General features: G+C 36.4%; 1 protein-coding gene across 2 annotated transcripts; it reads left to right on the plus strand.

Annotated features, from left to right (window-relative positions):
• The first annotated feature begins 313 nt into the window (after positions 1–313).
• On the plus strand, positions 314–27,652 carry LOC106155400 (tolloid-like protein 1). 2 transcript variants are annotated; one of them, XM_013530219.2, is made up of 19 exons: positions 314–1,077; positions 2,636–2,873; positions 3,688–3,821; positions 4,581–4,701; positions 5,934–6,112; positions 7,714–7,947; positions 9,298–9,531; positions 10,027–10,146; positions 11,188–11,333; positions 12,297–12,492; positions 16,134–16,256; positions 17,940–18,100; positions 20,298–20,481; positions 22,103–22,228; positions 24,600–24,727; positions 25,306–25,519; positions 26,192–26,369; positions 26,705–26,780; positions 27,099–27,652. In XM_013530219.2, the coding sequence occupies exons 1-19, from the start codon at positions 930–932 to the stop codon at positions 27,330–27,332; spliced, it is 3,174 nt and encodes a 1,057-aa protein (XP_013385673.1). In that variant the 5' UTR covers positions 314–929; the 3' UTR covers positions 27,333–27,652. The 2 variants fall into 2 exon arrangements, with proteins under 2 accessions (XP_013385673.1, XP_086862859.1); XM_087006733.1 differs by lacking the exons at positions 314–1,077; positions 2,636–2,873; positions 3,688–3,821; positions 5,934–6,112 and having other exon boundaries at positions 4,586–4,701.
• Positions 27,653–27,928: the final 276 nt, after the last annotated feature.

Raw genomic sequence — 27,928 nt, forward strand, 5'->3', positions numbered from 1 at the left:
ATTGTTATGTGGCATTGCGTGGGGGAATTTATTATTTATTTACCGTAGAGCGCCGAATGTTTTAATAAACACCCAACGAAAAAAAAGAACAGTTAAATAATATGCTCTCTGATTCTTATACATGTCGGGGCCTCGTAAACCCAGAAAACAGGCAGTGTGCGAACAATAACTGGGTTTTCGCGGGTTAAAACATCCCCGCGGGCAATCATCGTCCTCACGAATTACCTTGTTCCGGAGTCAGGTACCCCCAAGTATAAAGGACTAATCAGCTCATCGAGACATTTACGCTATTCATGTTTGCACAGGGCGGGGAAGTACTTGATCCTGTAAACATTTAAGCGTATTAAATCCTGCTTTAATTCTTTGTGAAAGAAGCCCGGTGTCAAAGAACGCACTAGTCCGTGTACAGAGAACGAGTGCCGCGTGGAAATAAGTTTGGTGTAACCAAGCCCTTCCACTCCTTAGGGTAAGTTATTTTTCTAACCCGCGCCCCCATCAAGGGCTGAGCATTCATGTGTGAAGTGTAGAACGTACTGAATGCTGACACTAACAAGTCATCGGACCAAGCAGTCGAACCCGCTGAGAGGATTCAGGCCGAAGCCGTGCCTCCCATTGGCTGCCGGCTAATGAATATTGACAAGGGTGTCGTTAGGGTACAATTATAAATCTGTCAGGCGCTGGATGTAGAGCTGCAGTACTTCCAGTGCTGTCAGAGCTTAGCTTGCCAACTTCTCACCGCGGCACTGCTCTTTCTTCCACATCACACAAAATTGGAATTTATGTGGAATCGTGAACCAGCCAGTTGCGTGGGAGAGTAAACTGCAAAGTATAACGTCGCACATGGAGCACGGAGTGTAAGGAATCAGAAGTGGAATACTTAGCGATCTTGTTTTAACTTGTAGCCCAACTGATTATTCAAACTATTTAAAATGCTCATTACAGTATTTACATTGAATGCGTTTCTGACATTTTTGGTAAAACACGTGGACGGGAGGTCTAAGAACTCCAGTTTACACAATGGTCAACTGTATCCACATAGGACTTCAAATGATCTCTACATGGACCCTTGTAAAGTTGGTAAGTTTTCACTTTCTTCTTCTTCTTGAAATGCAGGCAATTTAACAATGCGCGTGGAAATGCGTTTAGAGTAGTATAGCACATAATCGCGGGTAATGCGTTTGAAAACTCTGTCATATGCCGTTATTATTAGTAGAGAAAATGTACGTAGAATAGGCCGACGTGTCAAAATCCGATGATTGACACTGGTCATGAGCCTGAATAGGATATTAGGTTTCAAACTATGTATACACACACAGGATCGAGAAAATTAAACGTCAACTGTGGCTCTCATAATATTCCCATTAGCGAATTTAATTGAATGGTGTCAAGTTTACCAATAAACTGTAACTACATACGTATCAAGATCACCCATTGTTGTCTGAAAGAGGTTGTTGAAACTCTGTCCATGGTCGGAATTAAACGTATCATGGATCCATTTAAACACCAGCAGGAGGTTAAAATAATTGTAAATAATACTTATTAGGTGTGTAAATCACAATGGAGGAAGGAGGAGTACTGGCTCACCCTTTAGGTGTCATAACATGCTCCATTACCTGGCCATTGTGTGGAGTCACTTCTGTGTCTCTACATAGAAATACAGACATTTCCTATCCACTTGTTCATTTCACACACAGCTTGGCAGAAAGCACACAGTGTACATGTAATACTGACTTCATGTATACATCCTGTGGCAAGGCTTCATGGTCTTGCCCCTGTCACTGTCAGGCTAGGGCAACAGGCAGCTAAGGCTCCGTTCACATGGAAAATCTATTTTCTAAAATTCTAAAAATCTGTTTTCGGTATCTTGTGATCACGGTCTGTGCCCAGGATACCCCGTGGCATAATTACTGGCAGCGTGAGCGAGTTACTTCCAAAGCTGTAATTAATTCTCGGCTGCGCTCGGAGGAGATTCTGATACCTTGACGCATCGCTTGCCATCAGATCATGCCGGTTGCACTCATATCTGTCGTGTGTATAGCTTCTTCATCTTCTTCGTCTTGTTGTTGCACAAAATCGACAAACACATTTTTCAAAGCAACCGCAACTGCCATTTATTTTCTAACTTCCTACTGCACATGCGTCACTTGAGGTATCAGAATCTCCTCCGAGCGCAGCCGAGAATTAATTACAGCTTTGGAAGTATCTCGCTCTACGCTGCCAGTAATTACGCCGCGGGGTATCCAGGGCACAGACCGTGATCACAAGATACCGAAAATAGATTTTTAGATCTTTAGAAAATAGATTTTCCATGTGAACGGAGCCTTACTCTGTGGGGAGGAGAACATTTTTACTGAAGTTTTCAAATATATCTTTTGTGTCCACGGCATTATTTACCGTGACCCAGTATTTTATTTCAGTGGTGCATCAGAAAATAAAAAAAACATCAGAAATCCTGCTAGAAGTCTTAAGAAAGGTCATTGTATAATATTAAAAAAAAAGTAGAATAGATTGGTTTCATGGATTTTCCTTATCTTTACGCTCAAGACTGGATTACATAATTTTGTGGTATTTTGAGGTAAAGTTGGTATCTAGACTACCTTTGTAATTTTTAATTTTTTTTTTTACAAATTTCCAGGTGCTTTCATAGGAGATATAGCATTAGCAAAAGAGGATATACAATTTTTAAAACAAATAATAGACAATAAAAGAGAACCGCCAAAGTCTGTTCCCGTTATTTCCAGCCATAGAGGAGAAGAAGGCAAGAAACTACATAAAAACATTAGTAAACTCACAAGATCTCGTCTTCACAAAAGCAAACGTGGATCAAAAAAACCTCGCAATAAACACAGAAGACAAAGAAACCATAGGAAAAGGTAGGGGGCATAACCTTACTTACATTAAGAACATGAAAAGAGTTCTGTAAGATAGACATTGTTGATTTAGAGAGTGTGCTCTATGAGACATCCGATTTGCCACATAGTATCATGTAATATTACAAGGGGATTGTTTGATCTCCACCACATACTTCTGATATGTGCATGTTCAAATCTGTTTAGATTATTATATTTATAAATATGACTGTGGCACTAAATAAATATCACCTTTTGATGGGGTTGAGATTTAGAAGTTCTCTTTTTTAGGTATTAGACCACATATTTTAGATATTTTATAAAGAAAACTGGGTTGTTTTGCACTTGTAACTTTCAAAGTTTGGTCTAATCCCATTCCAATTGTCTAAAAATGGCAAATATTTGCATTTTAGAATTTATATAAAAACTGAATGTATATTGCATGAATAAATTAGGCTATTCATTTTAGAAATACTTTCCCTGATATCATTTTGTAAATGAATGGATGCTTAAAGAATATTATATTGCAGCCCAATGTGAAGTAATTACTGTTCTATTATGCCAAAATGGGGAAATCTAAACAATTTTTTGTAATTGGATCTGACGGCCTGTTTGCAAAGTAGTCTAGACACTCACCTCTGACATTTGTGAAGAATTCATGTACCCTTGGGGTACCTAGTTCACCTTACGCTCAATGGCAAGAGAAATGGTATCACGCAAAAAAAAAAAAAATATTTTTCTATCAAAAGCCCAGTGTCTTATTTAATTGGCAATTAAATCTAGAAATAGTTTCAACTTTCTTTCCTATGTTTAGTTAAAGGTTGTTTCTTAATGTTAGGCACAGGAAACATGGACACTCCAGAACAAAGAAACAAATGCATCACTCTGTCCACAAAAGAGCGGCCACTGCCAGGCCAGAAAGACTGTGGGATTATGGAGTGATTCCTTATGAGATCAATGCAAACTTCAGTGGTATGTAATCAGTTTTGATATTCAACACATGAGATATTTCAACAATCATAGGACTGTGAAAGTAAAAAGAAGAGCGTTATTATACATAATTTTTTTTTTTTTTTTGAAATCTTAACCACCCATAACTAGTTTCTTTGTAAACAAGATACTTGTTGTTAGGCTGTTAAAATTAAAAAGTGTGCATTACTGCCTACTCCCACTAATAAGTTAAGCTATTGGTTTCATGCATTTTCTTGGCATTTGTTCACATAATGATATTTGCAGGCTATAAGGCTAGAGGGTTCTTTAATGGCACAGCAGGTTTGTATTATTAAACCATTCAATTTTTACTGAAACTGTTACCATGATGCCTTGTGTGCCATTTTAATTTGGTAAAGATACATACAGCACGATGAACAGAAGTCATTCTTTTTAGCTCCACTATTGTGTTGTACAAATGCATTGGGACCCCTTTTTTGTGGGAAATATTGGCAAGGATGCTCCCCACTCACCAAAATTAAATAAATAAGTTAATAATAAATAACAATAAAAATGTTCCATTTGGAATCGACCCAATTTTTTCATTACTTAGAAAATTTGTTAGTCATTACCTTCTTGTTAAATGTAATTAATTGTTTTGTGACTGCAAAATGTAACAGATAATGGTAAAAGTTTTTTCAAAATAAGAGTGTGGGATTGAGATGTATGGCATACAGGTTTACTGTTTTTTTACTTTTTTTCTTAGAAAATTTGATCTCTGGAGAATCTCTGTGTTTTCAGGTCAACACAAAGCTCTATTCAAGCAGGCAATGCGTCATTGGGAGAACCACACTTGCGTCACCTTTGTGGAAAAAACAGATGAGGACTACAATTACATTCTTTTCACTGAGAGACCATGTGGGTATGTAATGACAGGATAAAATGATGAAAAGGAACTTCTCATAAACACAAAGAGGAAATGTAGAACCAAGGTTTTTTTCATAGATCCCAAAATGAAATGTTACAAATGAAAGTTTTTCTCATAACACAGGGAGCAATATCCTGAGCAGGGTGAAAAATGAGCTTAAGGAGTTATGATGGGTAGGTTGGATAGATTTGCTCTTGTTGACAGCAAGACTGCAATATTCTTGTAAATTGTTCCTTTGATAACACCTGCTTTAAAGTCTGTATGGGAGGAGTCAGGGGCACTTCTGGGGTGGTCTGATGGAGAGCTGTGGTGTGCACAAACAGCTAGTTTTCTTTCATGTTCATAGTGAGTTATGCCAGGAAATTTTATCTCAAGTGTAAAAAGACATTTGCTGGTGGATTTTAAAAGTGAAAATGTCAGTTATTTACAGGTGTTCTCATTGTACCAAAAATCTGTTGAATTTTTCCAGCAGACTGCCTGGAAGTTTGAGCGTGTTTGTACCTAGTAGCCATGACAAATCTAGAAAGCTGAGGAATCCTTATTGCTAGCAAAGTTGGAATATTATATATTTGAGGATTGCTAAAATCTTTGGCACATATTACTGGTGAAATGGTTTCTTAAGTTTTGTCTCCCACATGTTGGAGGTGCCCAGCACTTCAGCCCAGATTAGGGACATAGGATCAGATTTACTAATCAAACCTGATATAGTGGCACAGGAAATAGTTTTTAATTCAATTATCTCAGTGTTTGGCCCATTAAGTGTAGAGGTAGTGATGGTATTTTAGAACAGGGTTCCTTCTCTGTTATCTCTTTTCTCCTTGAAATGTCCATTCATGTATTTAAACAGACTGGAACATTGTCTTTATGTCTCTGAATTAGTGATAATTTATTTGACTTTCTTTGCTTTGAAACAGTGAACTCTTTTTGTGCCTGTTTGTAATAAATGGTTCTGAGGTAATATTGTTGAAGTTATTCGTTAATATTTTTGGTACTGGGTTGATAAAATGATATTTAAAAAAATGTATGTGGAATCTGGATTTGAACAATATTGATGAGAAACAATAGAAAACTCAGAAATATTGCTGGCAGTACTCACATGGAATATTACTTATTTGAAGGTTATTGTCAGATATTTCTGAAGCTCTTAGTTCAATTTTTCTTGTTACATTTCTTTCTTTGGGTGGGTATTTTATTTCACTGCCCTCACAGTGGCTGTTCTCTTTCAGTTGCTGTTCATTTGTGGGCAAGCGTGGCAATGGACCTCAAGCCATCTCCATCGGCAAGAATTGTGATAAGTTTGGCATCGTGGTGCACGAGCTGGGTCACGTTATAGGATTCTGGCACGAACACACCAGGCCCGACAGGGATAAAAATGTGCAGATAATTTACGAAAACATTATGCCAGGTAGGGACTGATTAACAACCTGTCGGCTGACCACTTCTCAATCAGTTCAACTGTTGCCTCCTGCAGGGTTAACTGGAAACTTTCCTGGCTCCCATGATTTAAGGATTTAATACATGTCCTCAAACAAATGTCTGTTTACTTTTTGTATTTAGATTGTTATATTAGCTTTAGATGTGCACCTATACTTTGGCCATACCTTAAAAGAAGTGTGCTTGTATTAAGAAGTATTTATTATACTTTTCCTGTGTTTTTGCTTTCATAAGCCTCAAAGCTGTTCAGGCAGTGGCATATTCACATAACATCCAGGGGCAGAGACTTCTGTAATTTTATTTTTAACCATGCCAAGTTTGACACTTGTCTAAAATGCCAGGAAGAACTAAAGGGACCTTAAATTAAGTTGTCAGATTAATAGTGTCCTGTCTCATGATTGGGATGTTCGGTATGCACAGGCCTGTTTTCCAACCATAGAATGGTACAGATTTATCATGCAAGTTTCTACACAGGCAGTGCTCTAAATTTTGCTATACAGTCTCTTTGGATAAAACTGTCTTTTAAGGATCTAAATTTATTCTATCCAATTTATAAGAGTGACTTTGGCTTTAAAAGCGCAGCAGCTGTTAAGCCGGGATAACCCTGTACAAGGAAATATATCAGTAATTTGATGCAATATTGTGTGTGACTTCAAAAAGCGTATGTGCATAACACAAGGGCTGGGTGGAATGAGAGAGGTCCCATGTGTATACAGCATGATAGCCTAAATGGGATTTGGTAATTGAATCAGTTAATTAGCTTTCACTCAGTCTGGTTAATTAATCTTGATGAAGCAGCACGGCCAGGGCTGGTGATTTATTACCCGGGGAGGGGCAGTGGGTTTCACCAGCCTGCATTAACACCGTCACCAGCCCTTAGTGTGATGTCCTGTCATACTTTGACATGATGTTGGCATGTAGCTAGTTCAAGAATGTTGTGTATCATTTCATCCATGGCAAGTTCTGCCTGCCAGTCAGAGAAGTGACAGCTTGTTCTGGCCACAGAAATATTTATCTGCACACCTAGAGTGTATGATCACAGTGTCCAGAGGTGAATACTCTGTATTGTTATTATGGTGATCTAGGCACTCCCAGGAGTTGCCCTGCTACTCCAACATACACCAGATGGGGGATAATGAGGAAAACGCACCACAAAATTAGATTTGAATAGAATGGGGGTATTTATAAAGTGGCACTCATTATTTCGTTACCTATCCAAAGTTTGTTTTTGCTCGCTGGTAACAGAAGTTTATTCACCGAGGCTAGTACAGGGATGTTAAACCAAAGTGTGTGGTCTGTGCTAATAGCTCCTTGCTTGTTGGCTGGGGAGTAAATGTTGCTAATGTTGATTTTGTGTTCCACTATTTTTTATTGCCTTGTCTTGTTAGTTTTATGAGTTAATTCATAGCTGCTGAATAAGTTGTTTTTCACCTTCCTACCTATGTATCAAAACAGTTTCAATAAAAAAATGATGTAAATCTATCTTGAACTGTTTAAATCAGTTTAAAATAACTTGTTTTTATTATTTTTGCATTGAGTTGATGATAATGTATATATTTTTTTCCTTCAAAGGCCAAGAGTATAATTTCAACAAGCTCTCAGCAGCAGAAGTGAATTCATTGGGTGAACCTTATGACTTTGCCAGCATCATGCATTATGCAAGGAACACTTTCTCAAGGGGGACGTATTTAGATACCATTTTACCAAGAAGAGATTCAGACACTCTAACCAGACCTGAAATTGGACAGAGAATCAAGCTCAGTTCAGGGGATATTGCACAAGCCAAAAAACTTTACAGATGCCCAAGTAGGTTTTTCAGCTCCAATGGAGAAGAAAGTATATTCCAATAACATTGTAACAAGATCATAACAGCTGTCCAATTCTTCACAGTTTCCCCATACAAGTGCAGGGGGGCTGGGCCACACAAAACAAATTTTTATCAATGCTTGTGGGACCTAGAATTTCACTTTTCAGATTTCAGCTTAAATGACTCACAAAGCGTCTGGTCTACTAGAAAATTTAAATTATTCGGTGAAAAAAAATCTATTTGTTCAACAGGTGATGTCGGCCATTAGTCTTCAGTTGGACGCATATGACTTTGCCCTTTCTCCCAGCAATGAATTAAACCACAGTTTATGTTCATTTTGTTAATGCACAACAGCAGCTAGGGTGCATTTGGTTATTGCAGAATTGTGTACAGCTGAAACCTAGATTATCAACACCAATTCCTGAGTGAAGTCTGTCCCCGGTTACATTTAATATCATTACTCTGTTTATTTGTGTAAACTAAGAGCTACCCTTGCCCTGCAACCTTGCTGTTTACAGATTTTTGACACATGTCTTTTAAACAAAATTTAGAATGGCATCCTGCAGTCTTGGTTCAACCTCTGTCTCCTCTGTGTGTGTTTTAAACATAGACAGGAACCAACAGTGGTATATTGGCTGAACGAGTTCATAGCAGTTTTTTTTTAGCATTTTACTTCCAAGATTTCTCATCTTTTAATGTTTCATCAGCTAATTTTTTTATTTGTTTTTTGTAAAAAAAAAACTTGAAACTTGACCTTCATTTTGTTTTGTTTGTTTTTCTAAATTAAAAACGGGTGTTGTAAAGTAACTATGTTGAGTGGGACATAGTGGGGTTTACCGTAATTAAGATGATTCTTCTCAATTTCCAAGTATCTGGCATTTTGATGTCAACTTGGGTTAATTATCTGTGTCAGATAACAGTATCAGGAGAGAGGAATTTACTGCTTGTATTTATCATGTTTGAAGTGGGCGATAATAGCTACCCAGTGGCACTTAATCCACTCAGGGGGGTGTGAGTAAACTGACTGACAGCTGCATGATTGACAGCTGGCCACAGGTGAAATTACCCGTTCCAATGTCTACATCTTGGCCAAAGGAAATCATATGGGCAAAAGTGGGCAATTTAACATGTCTTAAAGTGCCCTGTACATATTTATAACTTATAGCATGGAATGTTTTCTTTAAAAAAAGGTCACATAAATTTAGTTTTATCAACATTATCTAAAGTTTAAGCTAGTTCACAATTAATCGGTGCATTTTACATTTCCTTGTTATTTTATTGAGCATTTAATAAGCATTCAAGTTAATTTTTGGGGTCCTGATTTAACTGTTTTATTGCTGATTTTTCAGTCTGTGGTCGTACTCTCCAAGAGTCCAGTGGTAAATTTGATTCTCCACAGCATGTTCCGAATGAACAGCAGATCTGTGAGTGGCGAATTTCAGCCACACATGGAGAGAAGATTGTCCTCAATATTACTGCCATGGACATTCCTTTCTCTGCCAACTGTCAGGAAGGGGATTACGTTGACAGGACAGATCATGTGGAGATAAGAGATGGACATTATGCTGAATCTCCACTCATAGGTACTGCACTGCTTTTCCACACAACTTGCTCTCACTCAAGATATGAATTAGATTTCGGGTATCTCTAATACTTCAGTTATCATGGAGCCCCAAATCTCTCTGTTCTTTAGAAATGAAGCTATCAAGGATTGCCTGGTGTCTTCATGTGTCTTTTTTTAACATTTTTACCTTAAATCAGTTTTTTCCCTCTTGTAATGTGTCAGTTTTTACATGTGATAATTGATCATTTTATTCATTTTCAAACATTATTCTACAGTGATTGTGTCATAATTTTGTTCTTTTGGGGTTCATTTTGAAAAACTTTTCCATGCAAACATCATAAAAGTCCCCCCCCCCTCCCCCCCCCCCCCCCCCCCCCCCAAAAAAAGAGTTTCAGTAATTTGCATTGAAAATTGTGATTACCTGAAACTGGAGATATTCCTTGAACCTTTCATTATTTATTTATTTATTTATTTATTTATTTATTTATTTATTTATTTATTTTTTGTCTTACAGGCCGATACTGTGGTAACAACTTACCAGCCACAATAGTTTCCAGTGACAGTAGAATGTGGATACGATACAGGGCCCTTCCTGGGACGTCAAACCATCAAGGTTTTACTGCTCAATATGAAGGTATGTATGGTTGTAGTTGAACACTTGAATGAGGGGTGGGGGGATCAAAAGAACCAACCTTTTGGCTAAATTAAAATTTGATCATTGTTTTATGACCTCTTGCTAGTAAGTAAATAAAGGGTATAAAAAGGTTCATATGTCCAGGAAAAGAAACCTGCTACAGACCTCGCATCTATTGTCTGTGGCATATCCTAGGATTAAGATGTACATGTAGCACTCACTTGGCTTGAAAAACTACTTATAACAGAATCTCAACATTTTACAATCAACAAAATGCCAGTGCCCTAACTTGGGCCGAGAATTTTTGACAGTTTAAAATTGAGACTTTATGATAGGTCATATTAAGAAGGTTTTGATTTCTAGATTTTCATCTTCAGATAGCACAAGCAGTTAAAGCCTGTGGTTTTAGGAATTGCTAAATCTCTGATGTTACTCATGAACAAAACACCATATGTACTGCCTAAAAGTGCAGAAACTGGGATAGAAATGGTATCCCTCATGAAAGCAGTAATTGACAAATGGATTTCCATTAACTTTTAACAGTTACAGAATTAACCTCCCGCCAATTTGATTTTTGGGATAACACCAAAATATACATGGAGTTTCACTGGTTTATATTTTAGGGTAGTGCAGAAAGCATATTCCCAGGACTTCTTTTGGAACAAATCCACATTTAGTATGAACATTTATTATTTATGTACCATCTCATGAGAATTGATACTTTTCCAAATGTTACCCACTTGGTTCAGCTTGCTCAATTACCCTTTTGTGTATTATGCCATTCTATACATACTATGGTGTCATAATTGTAAAAGATGTTTTTCATTTTCGGGCAGTTTGTTTTGCTATACAGGTTGATATAGTAGCACATCAGCATGTAGATAATATATTCTGCCGGATCAAACTGTGTTTCTCAATTCTCAGTGAAAATTATGGACCAAAATTTTGATCACCAGAAAACAGGGAATAAATAAACAATAATTCTATCGTTTTTTATTTGCCCTTCTAGCAATTACTGTCATTTTTTCCTTGTGATTCCAGCTGTGTGTGGGGGTGAAATCTTCAAGGAACAGGGCCATCTTTCCAGCTCTAACTATCCTGATGACTACAAACCTAACAAGAAGTGTGTATGGAAAATCACTGTTCCGGAGCCGTATTCTGTGGCTGTTAAGTTCCAGTCTTTTGAGGTAAAAATATCAGACTCATAAGCAAAAGGAAGGGGGGTACTAGGAAGTTAAGAAGGATAACATTTTTGGCAGGAAAAGATTTGGTTCTGTGCCATTTCTCACACTGGATCTACCAAGGGGATAAAAAGAGGACCACTTTTTAAAAGGCAAGACCCTCCTGCTGGCTACAGGCCTGGATATTTAACCATCATCTTACATTAAAAATTGAATGAAATTAAAAAATGAATGCACTGAAAAGTCCTTTTTGGGGAAATAAAAACAGAGTTGTTACAGAACTTTGCTCTACATAATGGTCTTTGAATGTTAAATGTCATTTCTTTGTTTTCTTCTCAGTACCATCTTGTAGAATTATTTTATAAAACCATAAATCAGCTGTTTCATTTTTGTAAGACAAAGTTATCATTATTTTCATCTCAGAACATCTTTCAAATGACAAAAATTACTGACAAGAAAATTTGTTAGCATAACCAAACACAGGAAAGATAAAAATCTTCTCAGTGAAACAAGTAATTGAGTTGGAATGTGAGAAATTGAGACAGGAAATTGGATTTCTTTCTAACTTCATTGTTTCTCAGCATCTGCATGACATTTTCATTAGATTGATCATGGCTGATAAGTCTTTGCAGTACAGTGAAGTAAAAAAACAGTTTCCATTATTTGTGGGGCCTCAGTTTGGCCCTCAAATAGTCTTTCCCATACTGACGTCCTTTTTTATCTTATCAAACCTAAGTATATGAGATGTTAAATACAAAATGCAGGAAAATGCTAAAATAGCTTTATAAATAGATTCATAGGTAAACCAAATTACTAGATCAACATAATGGCAAACATTGGTGGCACTGCTGCTTTACAAATAATAATTAGACAAATAATAATAAGACAAATAATAATAATAATAATAATATCTTAGCCAAGTACATTGAGATGGTTTCAGGTATTTATAAAAAGATGTCTCATTTTTAGATTGAGAATCATGACAACTGTCAGTATGACTATCTTGAGATTCGAGACGGCCATGAGGACACCTCAAAACTTATAGGCAAATTCTGTGGATACAAGATCCCAGACTCTATTAAGTCCACCTCCAACAAGATCTATATCAAATTTGTATCTGATGGCTCTGTGCAGAAACCAGGATTTTCAGCACAGTTTGTGAAAGGTGAGTGCAGCTTGTTTTTCATAATCTTGTTGGTGTCAGATGAGATGTGGTTTATGGAATTAATTGATCAAACCGCATCCAAAAAAAAAAAAAGTTTTATTGTACCACCAGCGTTAGCGCTGGCGGTACACATGGTTTCGGTCCCGTCCGGATCGTTCCGCCGGCTCCGCCGGCTCCGCCGGCTCCGTTGGCTCCGCCGGCTCCGCCGGCTCCGCCGGACGGCTACCGTTACCGCTTCTCCTCCTAGACGGTAAGGGCCCCCGTACCCATCTCATGGATTTAGGTCACCTATAATCTCAACTCGTTCCACGTAAAATTTGGGCTTTGTCGGTATTGGGGTCTGGGTGTGGCACTCATTGCAATGCACCCTTGTCTAAAAATGGCAAAATTAAATGCTAATTATCTACCCTACGGAAGGAGTTATGGGAAAAATTTCTATAGACGGCTTTCCAAAAGTCATATGTGTAGATTTCAAATATACCCTTGGATTTGACCTTTGACCTCTACTTCAAGGTCAAATGGGCCAAAATTTTCAAAAAAATGAAATTTTTTACGAAAAAAAATTTTTTTGCCCTGTTATTCAGACACCACACAGACTTAACCAATAATATTATTGGAAAGTGTTACCCTTCAGGTCATCTTTCATCTCCATGAATTTGGGGTCAATCGGTGCATTTTCACGGGAGTAGCGGCCATAAGATACCGAAACTGAAAACTGTCTCTAATTCGGGAACCGTTAATGCTAGAGACCCATTCTTTTTTGCATTTTGTAGAGCATGTAAAGCCCAACACTGGAAGTGGTCTCGGTTTTTTTGTATTCCATACGGTTTTCGAGTTACGCTGTATCAAAAAGTACATATTGGTGGTAAAAGCAAAATGTGAAGTACGGTAATGGATAATAAATTTTGAACTGTGGAAAAATAAAACATAAGGCTTGGCAAAGCAGACAACTTGTGTTCAAAAATGACATTATTTCATCAAATTTGAACTTCTGAAACTTCAGAGCACCTCCTATTTCAAGAATTTTGACCAAAATGACACTTTCTTTATTTTAATTAATTTTTTCTGTACGAAATTTAAGGCACATTATGGTAACTCCAAAATTATAACATCTAGTCCCTTATATCTCCAAAACTGGCAGAGATAGGTCCATAGTTACTATTGAAGTTGAATAGGAAGTCATATACTGGCAATCTTACTATGACCTTGAAATTGACCTTTGACCTACTTTTCACCATGAACTGAAATTTGCAAATTTTTCTTCCCTTTTATCTCCAAAACTGGCAGAGATAGGTCCATAGTTACTATTGAACTTGAATAGGAAGTCATATACTGGCAATCTAAATGTGACCTTAAAATTGACCTTTGACCTACTTTACACCATGAACTGAATTTTGCAAATTTTGCTTTCCTTTTATCTCCAAAACTGGCAGAGATAGGTCCGTAGTTACTATTGAACTTGAATAGGAAGTCATATACTGGCAATCTATATGTGACATTAAAATTGACCTTTGACCTACTTTTCACCATGAACTGAATTTTGCAAATTTTGCTTTCCTTTTATCTCCAAAACTGGCTGAGATAGGTCCGTAGTTACTATTGAACTTGAATAGGAAGTCATATACTGGCAATCTAAATGTGACCTTAAAATTGACCTTTGACCTACTTTTCACCATAAACTGAACTTTGCAAAATTTGCTTCCCTTTTATCTCCAAAACTGGCAGAGATAGGTCCATAGTTACTATTGAACTTGAATAGGAAGTCATATACTGGCAATCTAAATGTGACCTTAAAATTGACCTTTGACCTACTTTTCACCATGAACTGAACTTTGCAAATTTTTCTTCCCTTTTATCTCCAAAACTGGCAGAGATAGGTCCATTGTTACTATTGAAGTTGAATAGGAAGTCATATACTGGCAATCTAAATGTGACCTTAAAATTGACCTTTGACCTACTTTACACCATGAACTGAATTTTGCAAATTTTGCTTTCCTTTTATCTCCAAAACTGGCTGAGATAGGTCCGTAGTTACTATTGAACTTGAATAGGAAGTCATATACTGGCAATCTAAATGTGACCTTAAAATTGACCTTTGACCTACTTTTCACCATAAACTGAACTTTGCAAATTTTGCTTCCCTTTTATCTCCAAAACTGGCAGAGATAGGTCCATAGTTACTATTGAACTTGAATAGGAAGTCATATACTGGCAATCTAAATGTGACCTTGAAATTGACCTTTGACCTACTTTACACCATGAACTGAATTTTGCAAATTTTGCTTTCCTTTTATCTCCAAAACTGGCTGAGATAGGTCCGTAGTTACTATTGAACTTGAATAGGAAGTCATATACTGGCATTATAAATGTGACATTAAAATTGACCTTTGTCCTACTTTTCACCATAAATTGAACTTTGCAAATTTTGTTTCCCTTTTATCTCCAAAACTGGCAGAGATAGGTCCATATTTACTATTGATCTTGAATAGGAAGTCATATACTGGCAATCTAAATGTGACCTTGAAATTGACCTTTGACCTACTTTTCACCATGAACTGAATTTTGCAAATTTTGCTTCCCTTTTATCTCCAAACCTGGCTGAGATAGGTCCATAGTTACTATTGAACTTGAATAGGAAGTCCTATACTGGCAATCTAAGTGTGACCTTGAAATTGACCTTTGACCTACTTTTTATCATGAACTGAACTCTGCTCATTTCTTTTTCTTTTAACTTCAAACTTGACAGAGATAGGTCCATAGTTACTCTTGAACTTGAATAGGAAGTCATATACTGGCAATTTACTGTGACCTTGAAATTGACCCTTGACCTACCTTACGAAGAACTTAAATTTGATTGTACCATATATATTTTTTGCAATAGTTAAAAAATTCTTGTTGATTGCATTTTTACAGCTTGTCAAGCACAAAACTGGTGGCTGTGTCCCTTATTTTGTGTATGTGGGGGTCTATACGAATGCGTTTGCTCCAGCTGGTGGTACAATATTTGGAGGCGGTATCGCCTCTCTGATCCTCTAGTTTTTCTCTTGTTGGGGAGGGGGAAGGAGGGCAAAGTGTGGCAGTTTTTCTTTGGAGCTGAACTTCAATATCCCTAATATTGTAGCTCTTCGCCAATGCATCTTCAGATACTGTATATGTATATTTTGTATATTATATTATAAAATACTGTATTTGTTTGCAACAGGAAAGGACGTTTGGACCACAACAGGAAGGAGCATGTTTCATAGATAAGCACCCCAATTATTGGCTACGTTCCATCAAACATCTTATTATTGCAATGTCAGTGGTTAACCCTGGCAAGTAGTTGTGGTCAAAATAGTTTTGTTTGCTTGTCAAGTACATTTGGTTGTCAACTGCCATGTGCTCAACACCATGAAAACAAGATCTTCAAATAGCATTCAGCTTTATATGAAACATACTCCTGGTCACTGTGCGGCATAGCAGCCCTATTATCATATTCTGTGGAATGACCTGCCACTAGCTGCGTAAGAGATCAACTGTTTTAATGGATCCTGACATTTTTCAAACAAATCTTTAAAATCTTACCTTTTTAAAACAATATCATAATCAAATTTAAGATAATTTTTAATTTATTTGACTTTCAAATATTTGTTGGTTTTCAGAGTATGACGAGTGTGCCACGGAAGACCATGGCTGTGCACATGAGTGTGAGAATACTCTGGGGAGCTTCAAGTGCCAGTGTCACATAGGCTATGAGCTGCATTCTGATGGAAAACAATGTGAAGGTAAGCAATTGCAAGCACCTGTGGTCTTTATTCCTCATTGGGCTTAGCGTGGATTCTTTTCTTGCTCAGTGCTTACACTGCACTTTTAGAAGATGCATGAACTGTTGCCATCTGAAATAGTCTGTATTGAAATTGTGAAAATTTTAGAAATTAGGAGCTCAAAAACAAGTTCATTTATCAGAACTTTCTCAATCATTTCGGATAGGGTATATTTTGGTAACAAAGGGAAAATTGTCGAAGAACTTTTTAGATAATAGATAAAGGTCAAACATGCATGTCTTTAAATAGGTAATCTGATGAAGGTTGAAGCTATCTTAAATAACAGTAAACTATGCATGTTAACAGATTGAAATATTGTTAATTATTATTGAACATTAAATGAAATATTGTTACATTTTTATGTATTGATTATTGTATAATAGTAAGATACTATCAATGAATTACTGTTGTCTTTCTCTCTTCCTTATAAACAAATGTACACATACGTGCATACAGGCACGCACATTCTCAGAAGGTAGGATAAATTGTAAACTTCATTTATCTCCAGTGCAAGGGGATCGCAACCCTTTCAACCTGGGGTGTTATATATGACTAATTACAGTGTGACAGGTCTCGTACAGAAAGTGCCAGGTGTCAAAGGTGGCCCAGGGCAACGTGAAACTTCTTTGCTTTTCTTTGTGTTAAATCTTCATGTAATTATGTAAGTCATGATGCCAATTATTATTTCTTTTTTGCAATTACCAATGCTTTTGTGTCTTCCAAGTTTTTAATTTTTTTTGTTTGAGTTGGGTTTTATATCACATGTAGCTAAATAACCTTGTAAAGTATACTGTTTAAATGGAGAAGTAAATGGATCCTGACAGAAATTACAACCTCTTGTGTCTTTGAGCCAACATTTTACAGGAGCTAAAAATGATGTTGAGAATTGAGATTGAAGAAATCAGTGCTTAGGGCAGTGTTATTTAGTGTGGTTGGGGGTGAATTTTTTTAACTCATTGCATAAGGCAGTAATGCCTTGCCCTCTTAACAACTGGTGCCACTTTATTTACACTGTGAATCAAGTCCTAAAGCACCAGCATAAAGGCTATAAAAATGCCCCTAAGCCTCCTGGATTCCTCCCTTGGGGGTCTGGCATTAAAAGAATGCAGATTACTCCACACTTTGTACAATGTAGTACCTCGATTTCAGCAGATAACTGTTATCTAAGCAATAAAACTGTAATGTTTGTAATCTTAAGTGTATGGCAAAGCATTAAGGAAGTCGTAGCCTATTGCAGTCACTAACAAGCACAAGTTATGGTTTATGTTTGGAAGTATATCACTTGTGATGTGGACAAAAATGAGGACAGATGGTTGGAGAGTCAAGTGAGCAATTTGCGTAAAGTCACTTTTTGTGAAATGAACTGTTTCCAATAGCATGCCAGAAGTGATATATGATTTTAACCCAGTTAAGTAATAAAGGAAACCATAAGGTTTTATTAGAAATGAACTCGGGTCTGTCTCCATAATATGAATATATTACACTTGATTCTAATAATTCTAACTGCTGTCAAGGGAAACACCTGGCTCAATCAGAACTAGGATTTCAAATGGAAGAAAATGCTTTGAAATAATCATTTTCCTTGGAATATGGTCAAGATTCTTGTGAGTACTTACGTAAAAATTGTTTCTTCGTTGGTTTCAGATGCGTGTGGTGGGTACATTGAAGAACTCAACGGAACAATACAGAGTCCATCATTTCCAGATTTGTACCCTATAAACAAGAACTGTGTATGGCAGATTGTAGCACCAGCCCAATACAGGATTTCTCTCAACTTCACACATTTTGACTTAGAAGGAAATAATGTAAGTTACAATAGTATTCCTTCCGTTAAATTTTGACATCTCCATACATCAGTATGTTGTTAACTGGAGATGTCTAGAGGGTAAAACTTAAGCTAAAAAGCATGAATGGCATATAAAGTTGACAGGAAAAACTGCAGGGTATCTGAAATAATTTCCTTTTTTCTATGAGGAATCTTAAAATGACTTTGATAGATGTTTTCTATTTTTGTTCCATTTTTCAATCAGCATGTTGAATCCTCTTCTGTACATTAAATCAACTTTTTATAGTGGCATGCCCTTAAGGGAATGGCACTCATATTTTTATTGAATATGTCAATGAAAGACGACTAGAGATGGAACCCATCCCTGGCAATCTAGAAATTCTAAAAATAAGAATAATGGCATTTTCCCTTGCTGCACATTCCTTCAGAACAATCTTAACATTATGTATTTGAATCCTTCAGATGAATAATTTCATTTGACTGGTATCAGGTATAGGCAGTCTCTTGGCAGGTGGGCTCTGCCTTATCGTGTTTACCATAACAGCTCAGCATTATTGTTGTTTTGGTAATTTAATCATTAAATCAAGCCTGACAGGTATGTGTAACCTCAGAGTGGCAGGTATTGAGGAATTGACCTGTCAGCGTGAATTATGCACTCACACTTTGAAAGCCTTGCCGTCTTTGTCACTGCATTTAGACGTACCGTGTCCTCTGCGGTTGGTATGACATGGCAACCTATCAACTACTGTGAAATCACTTTATCTTAACACTGTAACAACAGAGCAACCCAGCCACTACTTTTGAAAGTTGACTTTGTTCATAAAGAAATGCCAGTAAGAAAAAAAAAGAAAAAGGAAAAAACAAACTAGAAATTGTCTGCCCTCATCAGACCATAAAGATTAAAGTCAAGGATGTTTTGGCTTTCCATCTTTAGATTCTGGCAACTGGCGTGCCTCTGTACTCTTCCACACATGGTAAACCCTGGATCTTTTATTAGGGGAAATGTAGACCACATCTTGACAATTAGGAGGAAAAGTCACAATGTTCATGTTCCACATGGCTTTTATTTCATTGAAAAATGTTACAGTCCTCTGGAAGAATTTTCTGACATCATATTTTGTTTTCACAATTGAAAGTAGTCTTCCAGTATTAATGGCTCTCATCCCCCGGGTCATATTTTCTCATAGATGTATATGTTAAAGTTCATAGTTTTCTGTTCTGTACACTGAACTAAAGCCAGTGTCAATAAAAGTAAAAATTTGTCCAAAATAAGAGGCCAGCAATGTGGTAAAAAGTGAAGTGCATCTGTAATTAAAATTTAGTGTTTTAAAGTGTTTGCGAGATGTTTACAAGCATGGAAAGTTGGCACGTGTTATCATTACAGGGGGCTTGAAAAGAGTAGTGTTACAAAGTTTGTGAGAAGAAAATTAGATTTTTTAATGGTTTTCCAGTGACATATGTTGGCAGTTTGTTTTATTTCTCAGAACTTGCCAGTATAATTCATTCATACTTTTCTTTTTAAAGTTTAGCTTACCCAGACAAATGTGAGCTTGGTCTTTGTGACCTGCAGAGTGATACACATATCACAACTATGAAGTGAGCCAAGTTGTTCTGAAACAATTGGAACTAAGAAGGCTTTCAGAGAGCCCCAACCTCTGCCAGGACACCTCAATTCTAATTATTATAAATACATTAATGGATTTCCATCAAAGTGTAATCAGCTTTTGTTAGTCCAATGTTAACCTAGCCTGAAATATTTATCAGATTCCATCCTTAACTTTTTGAGTTGGGCTTTTTACCTAAAACAACAATAAAGGAAAAAACATAGCCTCCTTTGCAGAGGTAATAAGTTTCCATAAAACATACTTTTAAACTTTATGAAATTTATCTTTTGTTTTATGGAGTGGTAAAGCATTGTTTCATGCCCAGGAAACAAACCTTTTTGTAGAGTTTTTCAATGTTTTATTTATCTAGTAGTACTTTATTACCATAACATTGTGTCTTGTTCCTTAACAAAATGAATTGCTACAAATGTAGGAGCAAAACCCTCTAACGCTTTACATGAAAAGTAAAAACAGGAGTAAAACGTTCATTTACACTGTGCCCATTGTGTTGCTCAGCATTTTGATTTAAAGTGATTCTATATGCCCATTTTCAATGGCATGATAGCTTTTTGAATGATACACCAAAATTGATTTGTGTTTCCATGCTTCCAGCAAGACTGCGAATATGACTCTGTGGAGGTACGCAGTGGTTTTGAGACAGACTCCAACCTGCTGGGGGTGTTCTGCGGCTCCACACTCCCTATGCCACTGACATCTGAGGGAAACAGTCTACGCATAGAGTTTAATTCGGACAATTCAGTGCAGAAGACAGGATTTTTGGCTACATTTTTCACCGGTAGGTGTGAATAGACAACTGGCATACAGCAGCAGATGTGGCTATAATGTGTATAATATATAAAGTATGTGGATGTGCGCATTTACGTATGTTGTACACCAGAAAAAATGTTAACAAACATCCTGTGGACTGGGTTACTATGAACAACCATGACCCCCCTGTGAGGCAGTGGAGTCTCTGGAATTTGTCACCTGCCTGTCACCTGTGTGAGGCCCCAGAAAGGGACATGCCTGTGTCTTGAGGATTTCAGGGGGGGTCTGGTATTTGTCAACTGCCTGGCTCCTGTGTGAGGCTCAAGAGTGGGACATGCCTATATCTTGAGGATATCAGAGGGAGGGGGTGTTTCTGGTATTTGTCACCTGCTTTGCTCCTGTGTGAGGCCCCATAAAAAGGACATGCCTAGGATTGAGGGTTTCGGTGGGCTCAGGTGCCTATTATCTGTCATCTCTCTTCTACTCCATACATTGATATGTTTGCATTTTGTGAGTTTCTGATGGGGGGAGGGGGGTTATCTCTCATGTCTGTCACCTTACTTATATTTGAGAAATAGAAGCAAATATGCCTCAGGTCAACATTTTACAACAGCTTAGGTTAAAGAATTTTCCCACCAAATTGAATTTTTCTAAAAAAATAAGCAATTTTCTCCTTCTCATGAATCATTGCTTGATGGGTCCCTGCACTTGGATACCATGTTATATACCACTTCTTATAAGTTCAAAGAATCATTTAGTTCTTAATTGCTAGCCAGTGATTTAGACCTTCATGTTTTCCTGTAAATTTCAGAAGGAAATATGATTATCAGGTACTTTTATTTGAGTTTTTTTTTAAAGGTCTGAATTGGGAAAGATAAGTAGCTTAACAGGTTATGTAGCAATTATGTGAATATAAAAAGTCACTTTGAGGCATTTTCAAGTGTGGATAGTATACCTTAAGCTTCTGTTGGTTGAGTTGACTTCCTCCTCCAGTTTTACCCCTGTCACTCCAATGAGGACCAGAAGTCGGCTGCTTCACCTCATTAACTCACCTAGTGTGACCCTCTTTGCTGACTGCTTCCTGCTCTACTCCCACCAAATACAGGCACCATTACCTCTAATGATGCCACCTCTAAGGCTGGGCTGGGGCAGGAGAGATGACCTTTAAGAGGGTCAGGGCACGCTGGCTTTGTGACAGTGACAGGAGTTCTAAGTGTGCATTCTGCTGAAACATGTGGAACATATTACTATGTCTGGCTCAGTGCTCCAATTAAAGCCTGCTGTGCTGTTCAAATTGTGGCAGTACTCCTTCTCCCAAAATATTTCTTGAAATTAAGATGAGAGGTGTCCGCACTTATTAGGAAGGTCTATGCATGCCAAATTAAACTGTACTTCCTACAGGACTTGATTTTGTGTTTCTGATCAATCAATTCAGATATGAAACATAAATTTTAAAAAAAGATGTTCTAAAATTTCATTTCTAAAATTTCATGTATAGATTTTTTAATATTTCAAATGCTGGAATGCATTTTAAAGCATATATATATATATATATATATATATATATATATATATATATATATATATATATATATATATCATTGCTTGATCTATATATGCTTGTATGTTTCCCTTCACTCTCATGGCAGACAAGGACGAGTGTGCTGTAGACAATGGCGGGTGTCAGCACATCTGTAAGAACACAGTCGGCAGTTACCAGTGTGCCTGCAACAATGGCTACCAGCTGCACGAGAACAAACACGACTGCAAGGAAGGTGAGTGACTCTTATGAAATGGTGGACATTTTTCTTACTTTAATATTTCTGTTGGATTATTCTCAGCTGCTTTCGGGAATTTGGTGTTAATGGGACAGAGGAAGTTTTGATTGATGGTGATCTTTTTTCAAATATTGAGAAAGAAACTGTCAGGTCACGCTGTTAAGTGTATATGCTTTTAAAGTAATGATTAAGGAAGTCATTGTAGCTATTTTTGTAGTGAATAGGGTGATTAGATCTTGCTATAACACAGTCTAACTCCCACTTGATCACCTTTAGCACCATTTATTCCACACAGTGAAAGTGATACAGTAAATGTGTCAGTCAAATAGACACTTCAGTGGTGACAGAGGTGTCTTGTTTAATCTTTCATATTATTGCTGTTAAGAAAGCCAAGGTTTTATCACAAAATGTATCACAACTACCTTTTACCCACCTTATCTCTCACCAGTGTGCATGCTTGCACATGCGCATTCATGCAAGCACACAAACAGAGAGAGAGAGAGAGAGAGAGAGAGAGAGAGAGAGTGAGAGAGAGAGAGAGAAAGAGAGAGAGAGAGAGTGAGAGAGAGAGAGAGAAAGAGAGAGAGAGAGAGACATGCATAGCATAATCTCACATCTTTATAACTTGCAGAACTCCAGACATGTCTGTTGTGATCATTTTGTTTGACAGTTTTAGTGGATATGCTTAACGTCAAATTGCTTGTCAGCCCACGCTTGTTTTTTTTTTTTACTGCTGATCCTGAAGTTATTTCTTTTTTTTTATGTAACTTTAATTTGTAAAAAAAGTACCTATTAGTAACATGCACAGCAAGAGTAGGTGAAAAGGGACATGTATTGTAAAAAGTGATGTTTTTCAGAACCTTAAACATTGCCATATAAAGTTGGGCAGGTTTAGTGATTCAAGGCTTAATTGTATCACTTACAGTACTACTATGAGGGCATTACTGCATATTTTCTTATTACATATATTATTACATATTACAAATTCAGTGATTTCATGTTAAAGAACAAATAAATTAACATCTATTTAGCTTTATTCATTTAGCTTAAATGAATAAAGAAATTGAGTAACCTAGGCATATCTTAGTCATACTTAAGAGAGGTCTGCAGTTAATCAGCAGTCTTAACCCCACACTTGACTTTAGTGCTGCCGTGGCAACATAGCTGCACTGGTGAAAGAACATAACTCTTAATTCAATGTTTATAACTGTTATTTTGCTGTTCGTATTTTGCAGTTTGAGCTTTGAAAGCAGCTGCCACTTTATTTCAAACCACTTTGATAAAATGCATGTGTGTACTCCTCATCAGGATTTTAACCAAAACATCAGTTAAAAATTGCAAACCAGTTCATGTAAAAGAAGCTGAATGTTTAAAAAATGTGTTGGTCATTAAGGAAGTCGAACATTTCGTGTGCCCTTTGGTAACCATCAACTTAAGGAGGGTTGACATGATGGGACAAAAAGCACTGAGAGGGTCTGAAAAGAATTTCATTAAACTGAATTTGAACAGTGTGATTTTTGTAAGAAAAAAAAAAATAATAATGCATGATCAAGTGTCTAAAAAGACATTTGTAGGTTTTATTTTGTTCTTTAGTAAAAATAAATATTTTTTGTAAAATTAATCGACAATGTCCTGAAAAAGCATGGTTCTCACATCTGACTGTTTTGTAAAGGATAAGTAAATACCTGCAGATAGATCACACTGCAGTATTATGGGTGGTCTGACTGAACTGAAATATATTTACCACATTTTGTACTGCTTTCATCTTTCAGTATTGAAAGCGTGAAAAGATTTGGACTAACTTTGTAGAGTGTTAGGTTTGCTCTCAGCTGTATTTTATTTGTTACCATGTGTGTATTATATGTAGAGAGGGTTTGTTCCAGTTTATTCAGTACATTTAGGGCTAGGTGGCAAAGAAGTCGGTCGAGTCAGGCAAATGAAAATGCCCATTTGCTGGAAAGTTAAGACTCCATTGTTCAAGTGGAAGATTTATAGAATATAGCTCTTTAAATGAAATTTGATATGCTGAAAAAGCCTCTTTTCCTAGTATATGAACTGATTGACTTAATTGAGACATGCCACTCCAAAAAATGCTTGTTTGTTTACCCAGAAATGCCGTCACTTACAAAATATTCTGTCCATAAAATACCTTTATATTGTTTATATTATTTATGACTTGATATTTGGCTTTTTCTTTTGTTTTGGTTTCATTCACATCATCAGGAAAAGAAACAAACAGGGAAATATTTCATCATAAACATTTGTCTTATACTTTATTAAGTTTGCTTTTTCCACAAGTGACAATGAAATGTTAACTTAAACAGGCAATCTGAAATTAATGGTGGGTATTATTTTGATCTATTTGCAGGTGGTTGTAGTCATGAAATAGTGACTCCAGAAGGGGAGATCACAAGCCCTGACTGGCCCAGTCACTACCCTGCCCGCAAGAACTGTGTGTGGCACTTCACCACCAAGCCTGGACATAGAGTAAAGCTGGTCAGTTGATTCCGCACATCATTTGATGATAATAATAATAACAACAACAACAACAACAACAACAATAATAATAATAATAATAATAATAATAATAATTTATTCAGCTTTAATGTTATATGTTAATTGTTGACTGTCTGTGCAAAAATTCCAATACTACGTTTGTTTACATAAAAATATGGCAAATGCATAATTACGTAAAGATGTAAGGGCAATATCTTTTATCTTAATCTTAGCTCTTATGAGCAAATTAAGCAAGATTATGATATTTTTTTTATTAAACAGGAACAGGTTGTGGTAACTTGCCTTTTGTGGCATAATCTTGGTTGTTTTATTGATTTTTATGATCTGTGTGCAGTGCAAAATTTTTGTATAGTCTTAAGATATTCTAGTTTAAGTGTTAAGTTACCATTTTAAATTAAATGCTCTTTGATCTTGTGTTCATTGTTGTCTTTCTTTTTATTTCACAAAAGGACAATGATACTTTACAACACCCCTAAATATTGAAATCAGATAGGTATTTTACCTGACGTATCTTAATTCCAAACATTGTGTTTAATTTCTTTATTTCTATTTTTCAGACATTTGTGGAATTTCAGTTGGAGCCTCATCAGGAATGCACATACGATCACATAGAGCTGTTTGATGGAGATGATGACAAAGCTCGCAGTTTGGGGAGATATTGTGGACACAACAACCCTGAGCCTGTCGTGTCCAGCAGTAATCGTATCTTCATGGTGTTCTTCTCTGACGCCTCGGTACAGAGGCAAGGGTTCAAAGTGGCTCACACAACAGGTGAACTCAAACATTACCATGATGAATTTATGGAAACAAAAACACAATTTCTCACCACAAGTGCATGTGCTTTTGGGTGTTGTAAATTACCTCTGCTCTTGGAGATTTAAAGTTCTAAAAGATTTGTGGTAATTAAAGAGAGTTTTTTTTCAAAAGATCTGCTATGAATGCGTGTTTTCAACTAACAGTTTGATAGAAATATATACTGTAAAAGATTTTTACTACAGGAAATGTCTAAAAAATAAGCAGAATTTGAGGTTGGAAAGAAAATTTTCTCTGAAACTCTGTATGGATGGATATTTGTAACAGCTGTTTTTAAACAGGGATTCCATTAAATTGTAGCCTGAAAGCTAGAAAAACATTACGTGGAAATAAATGACAACCCAATTTTTTTGCTTTAGCCAAATCGTTACCCTCAATAAATTGTAAAAGGGTATGAAATAATGAGCCATTTTTGATTTCAGTCCATTTGTATCAGTTTATGTTTTGGCAGAGTAAATTATGTTGAACATTTGGCTTAGTGTTCTAATATTGTGCTCTCCTTTACCTAGACACAGTGTTTTTTTCGTGGATGATAATGTTTGAAGTTCTCACTATGATTGAATATTGAACAGCTGAAGTACAATCCGATGTGTTTTACTGTATTAATCCATTATTCTTTTTCCTCCACAGTGTGTGGTGGCCGTCTTCTTGCCACATCTAAGGAGCACAACCTGTACTCTCACGCCAAACATGGCGATGTGAACTACAACAACAAAGCAGACTGTGATTGGGTAATACAGGCCAAGGAAGGGTACAGGGTACGCCTCAGATTTCTAACATTTGAAGTCGAGGAAGAATCTGACTGCGGGTGAGTCAATGTATCAACCAAGCATGCCTCATTTTTTGCGGTAATGGTTTAAAAGTTTTTGCACTTTTAGATTTTCTCAGTGAAGTTTAGAAACGATAACCATGTTACAACATGTTACAACTGAAGAATCAAGACATTTTACATTTCTACATAAAGTAAAACTGCAAGTTATGTCAAAAAAAGATTAAAATGAAAATTAAGAGTGGTGATTTACAATTCACACGGTTCTTTGTTTGCAATTACATGTTATTATATCAGTGCTATTTTCATGATTTTCAATACATCAGTCCAAGTAGCTCTTTGAAGCATTAAATTAGTTTTCCCTTCTCATACAGTTATGACCATGTGGAACTATTTGATGGTGAGGAGACTTCTGAGGTGAATAGAGTTGGAAAGTACTGTGGCAATGAGGTAGGTTTACCAGCCATCTAAAGGCTTTTTTAAAGGAAAAACAGACAAGTATATTCTACCATATTATGAAAAAAGAAGAAAAAAGGAGAAAATTTAAGTGTGTTCATTATTGTAAAGCAATTTAAATAATCAAGCAACCTAATAAAGCTACATGTTTTAAGTGAAATGTTTTTGGGTAGTTTTCAGAGAATTATGATGAGGGGTTGGACTCCATTCATTGCTTCTGGAAAGATCACTCTCTCTCTCCAGCTTTAAAGTAGAATGGTTTGAGCATAATGTTGCATGTTACTTTATTTCCTTTCTGTTTTTTTTTCTCAGCTTCCTCCAGAGTACATATCAACAGGGGAATATTTAACTCTACGCTTCCGGTCAGACGACACAATTAATTGGAAGGGTTTCTCTGCAACTTACTTAATGGCTAGTCCTGAGGAAAGGGTAGAGCCCTCCGTCCCTAAAGTCATACCAACAGAGAAAGAGAAGAATAAACTCCCCACTGCAATGATCAATCACAGAGAAGGGTCACAATCTAAGAAATCTCAAAGCATTGTCTAAGGAGGAAAACATTTATAATAGCTTTGGAATCGGATAGTTGAATTAATATGTTAAAATCTGCGAAGAAGTCAACCCTCCTCACTCTACAGTGCCATGCTATGTGTCAGTTTGAGCATCAGAGATAGAGATGAGCTAGAATATGTAAATATTCAAAAGTATGCTCAGGACATTGAAGTGATTTAAACCATGTTATTTGGTAAGAATATATGTAATAGTTTTTGATGGATTAGATTTTCCTGGTTAACAAAATTTTGCTCTTTTCGTGGAAAAGTCAAATACATTTCTGAAAAAGTCTAAGAGGGTAAGGTTTTTTTTTTTTTTTTTTTTTTTTTTTTTTTTTTTTTTTTTTTTTTTTAATAGGATTGATTTTTAGTAGTGTAAATTTTAAATGGTTTCCAATGAGAGTTTATGATTAAAATATTGTAGTCATTTTAATGATTTTAGTATATTAGCCATTATTGTAAGGCGCCTTGAGATAGAATGTAAGGCGCCATATAAGAATCTTATTATTATTATTATTATTATCAGAATTTGGTAGGGTGTCTACAAATCTTGCTGCTCTTCAAATTCAAGTTAGCTTTTCATAATTTTCACTA

This window comes from Lingula anatina, chromosome 2, assembly GCF_051362555.1.
Source record: "Lingula anatina isolate TDL-2025a chromosome 2, LinAna3.0, whole genome shotgun sequence".
In the NCBI taxonomy this organism is placed as follows: Eukaryota; Metazoa; Brachiopoda; class Lingulata; order Lingulida; family Lingulidae; genus Lingula; species Lingula anatina.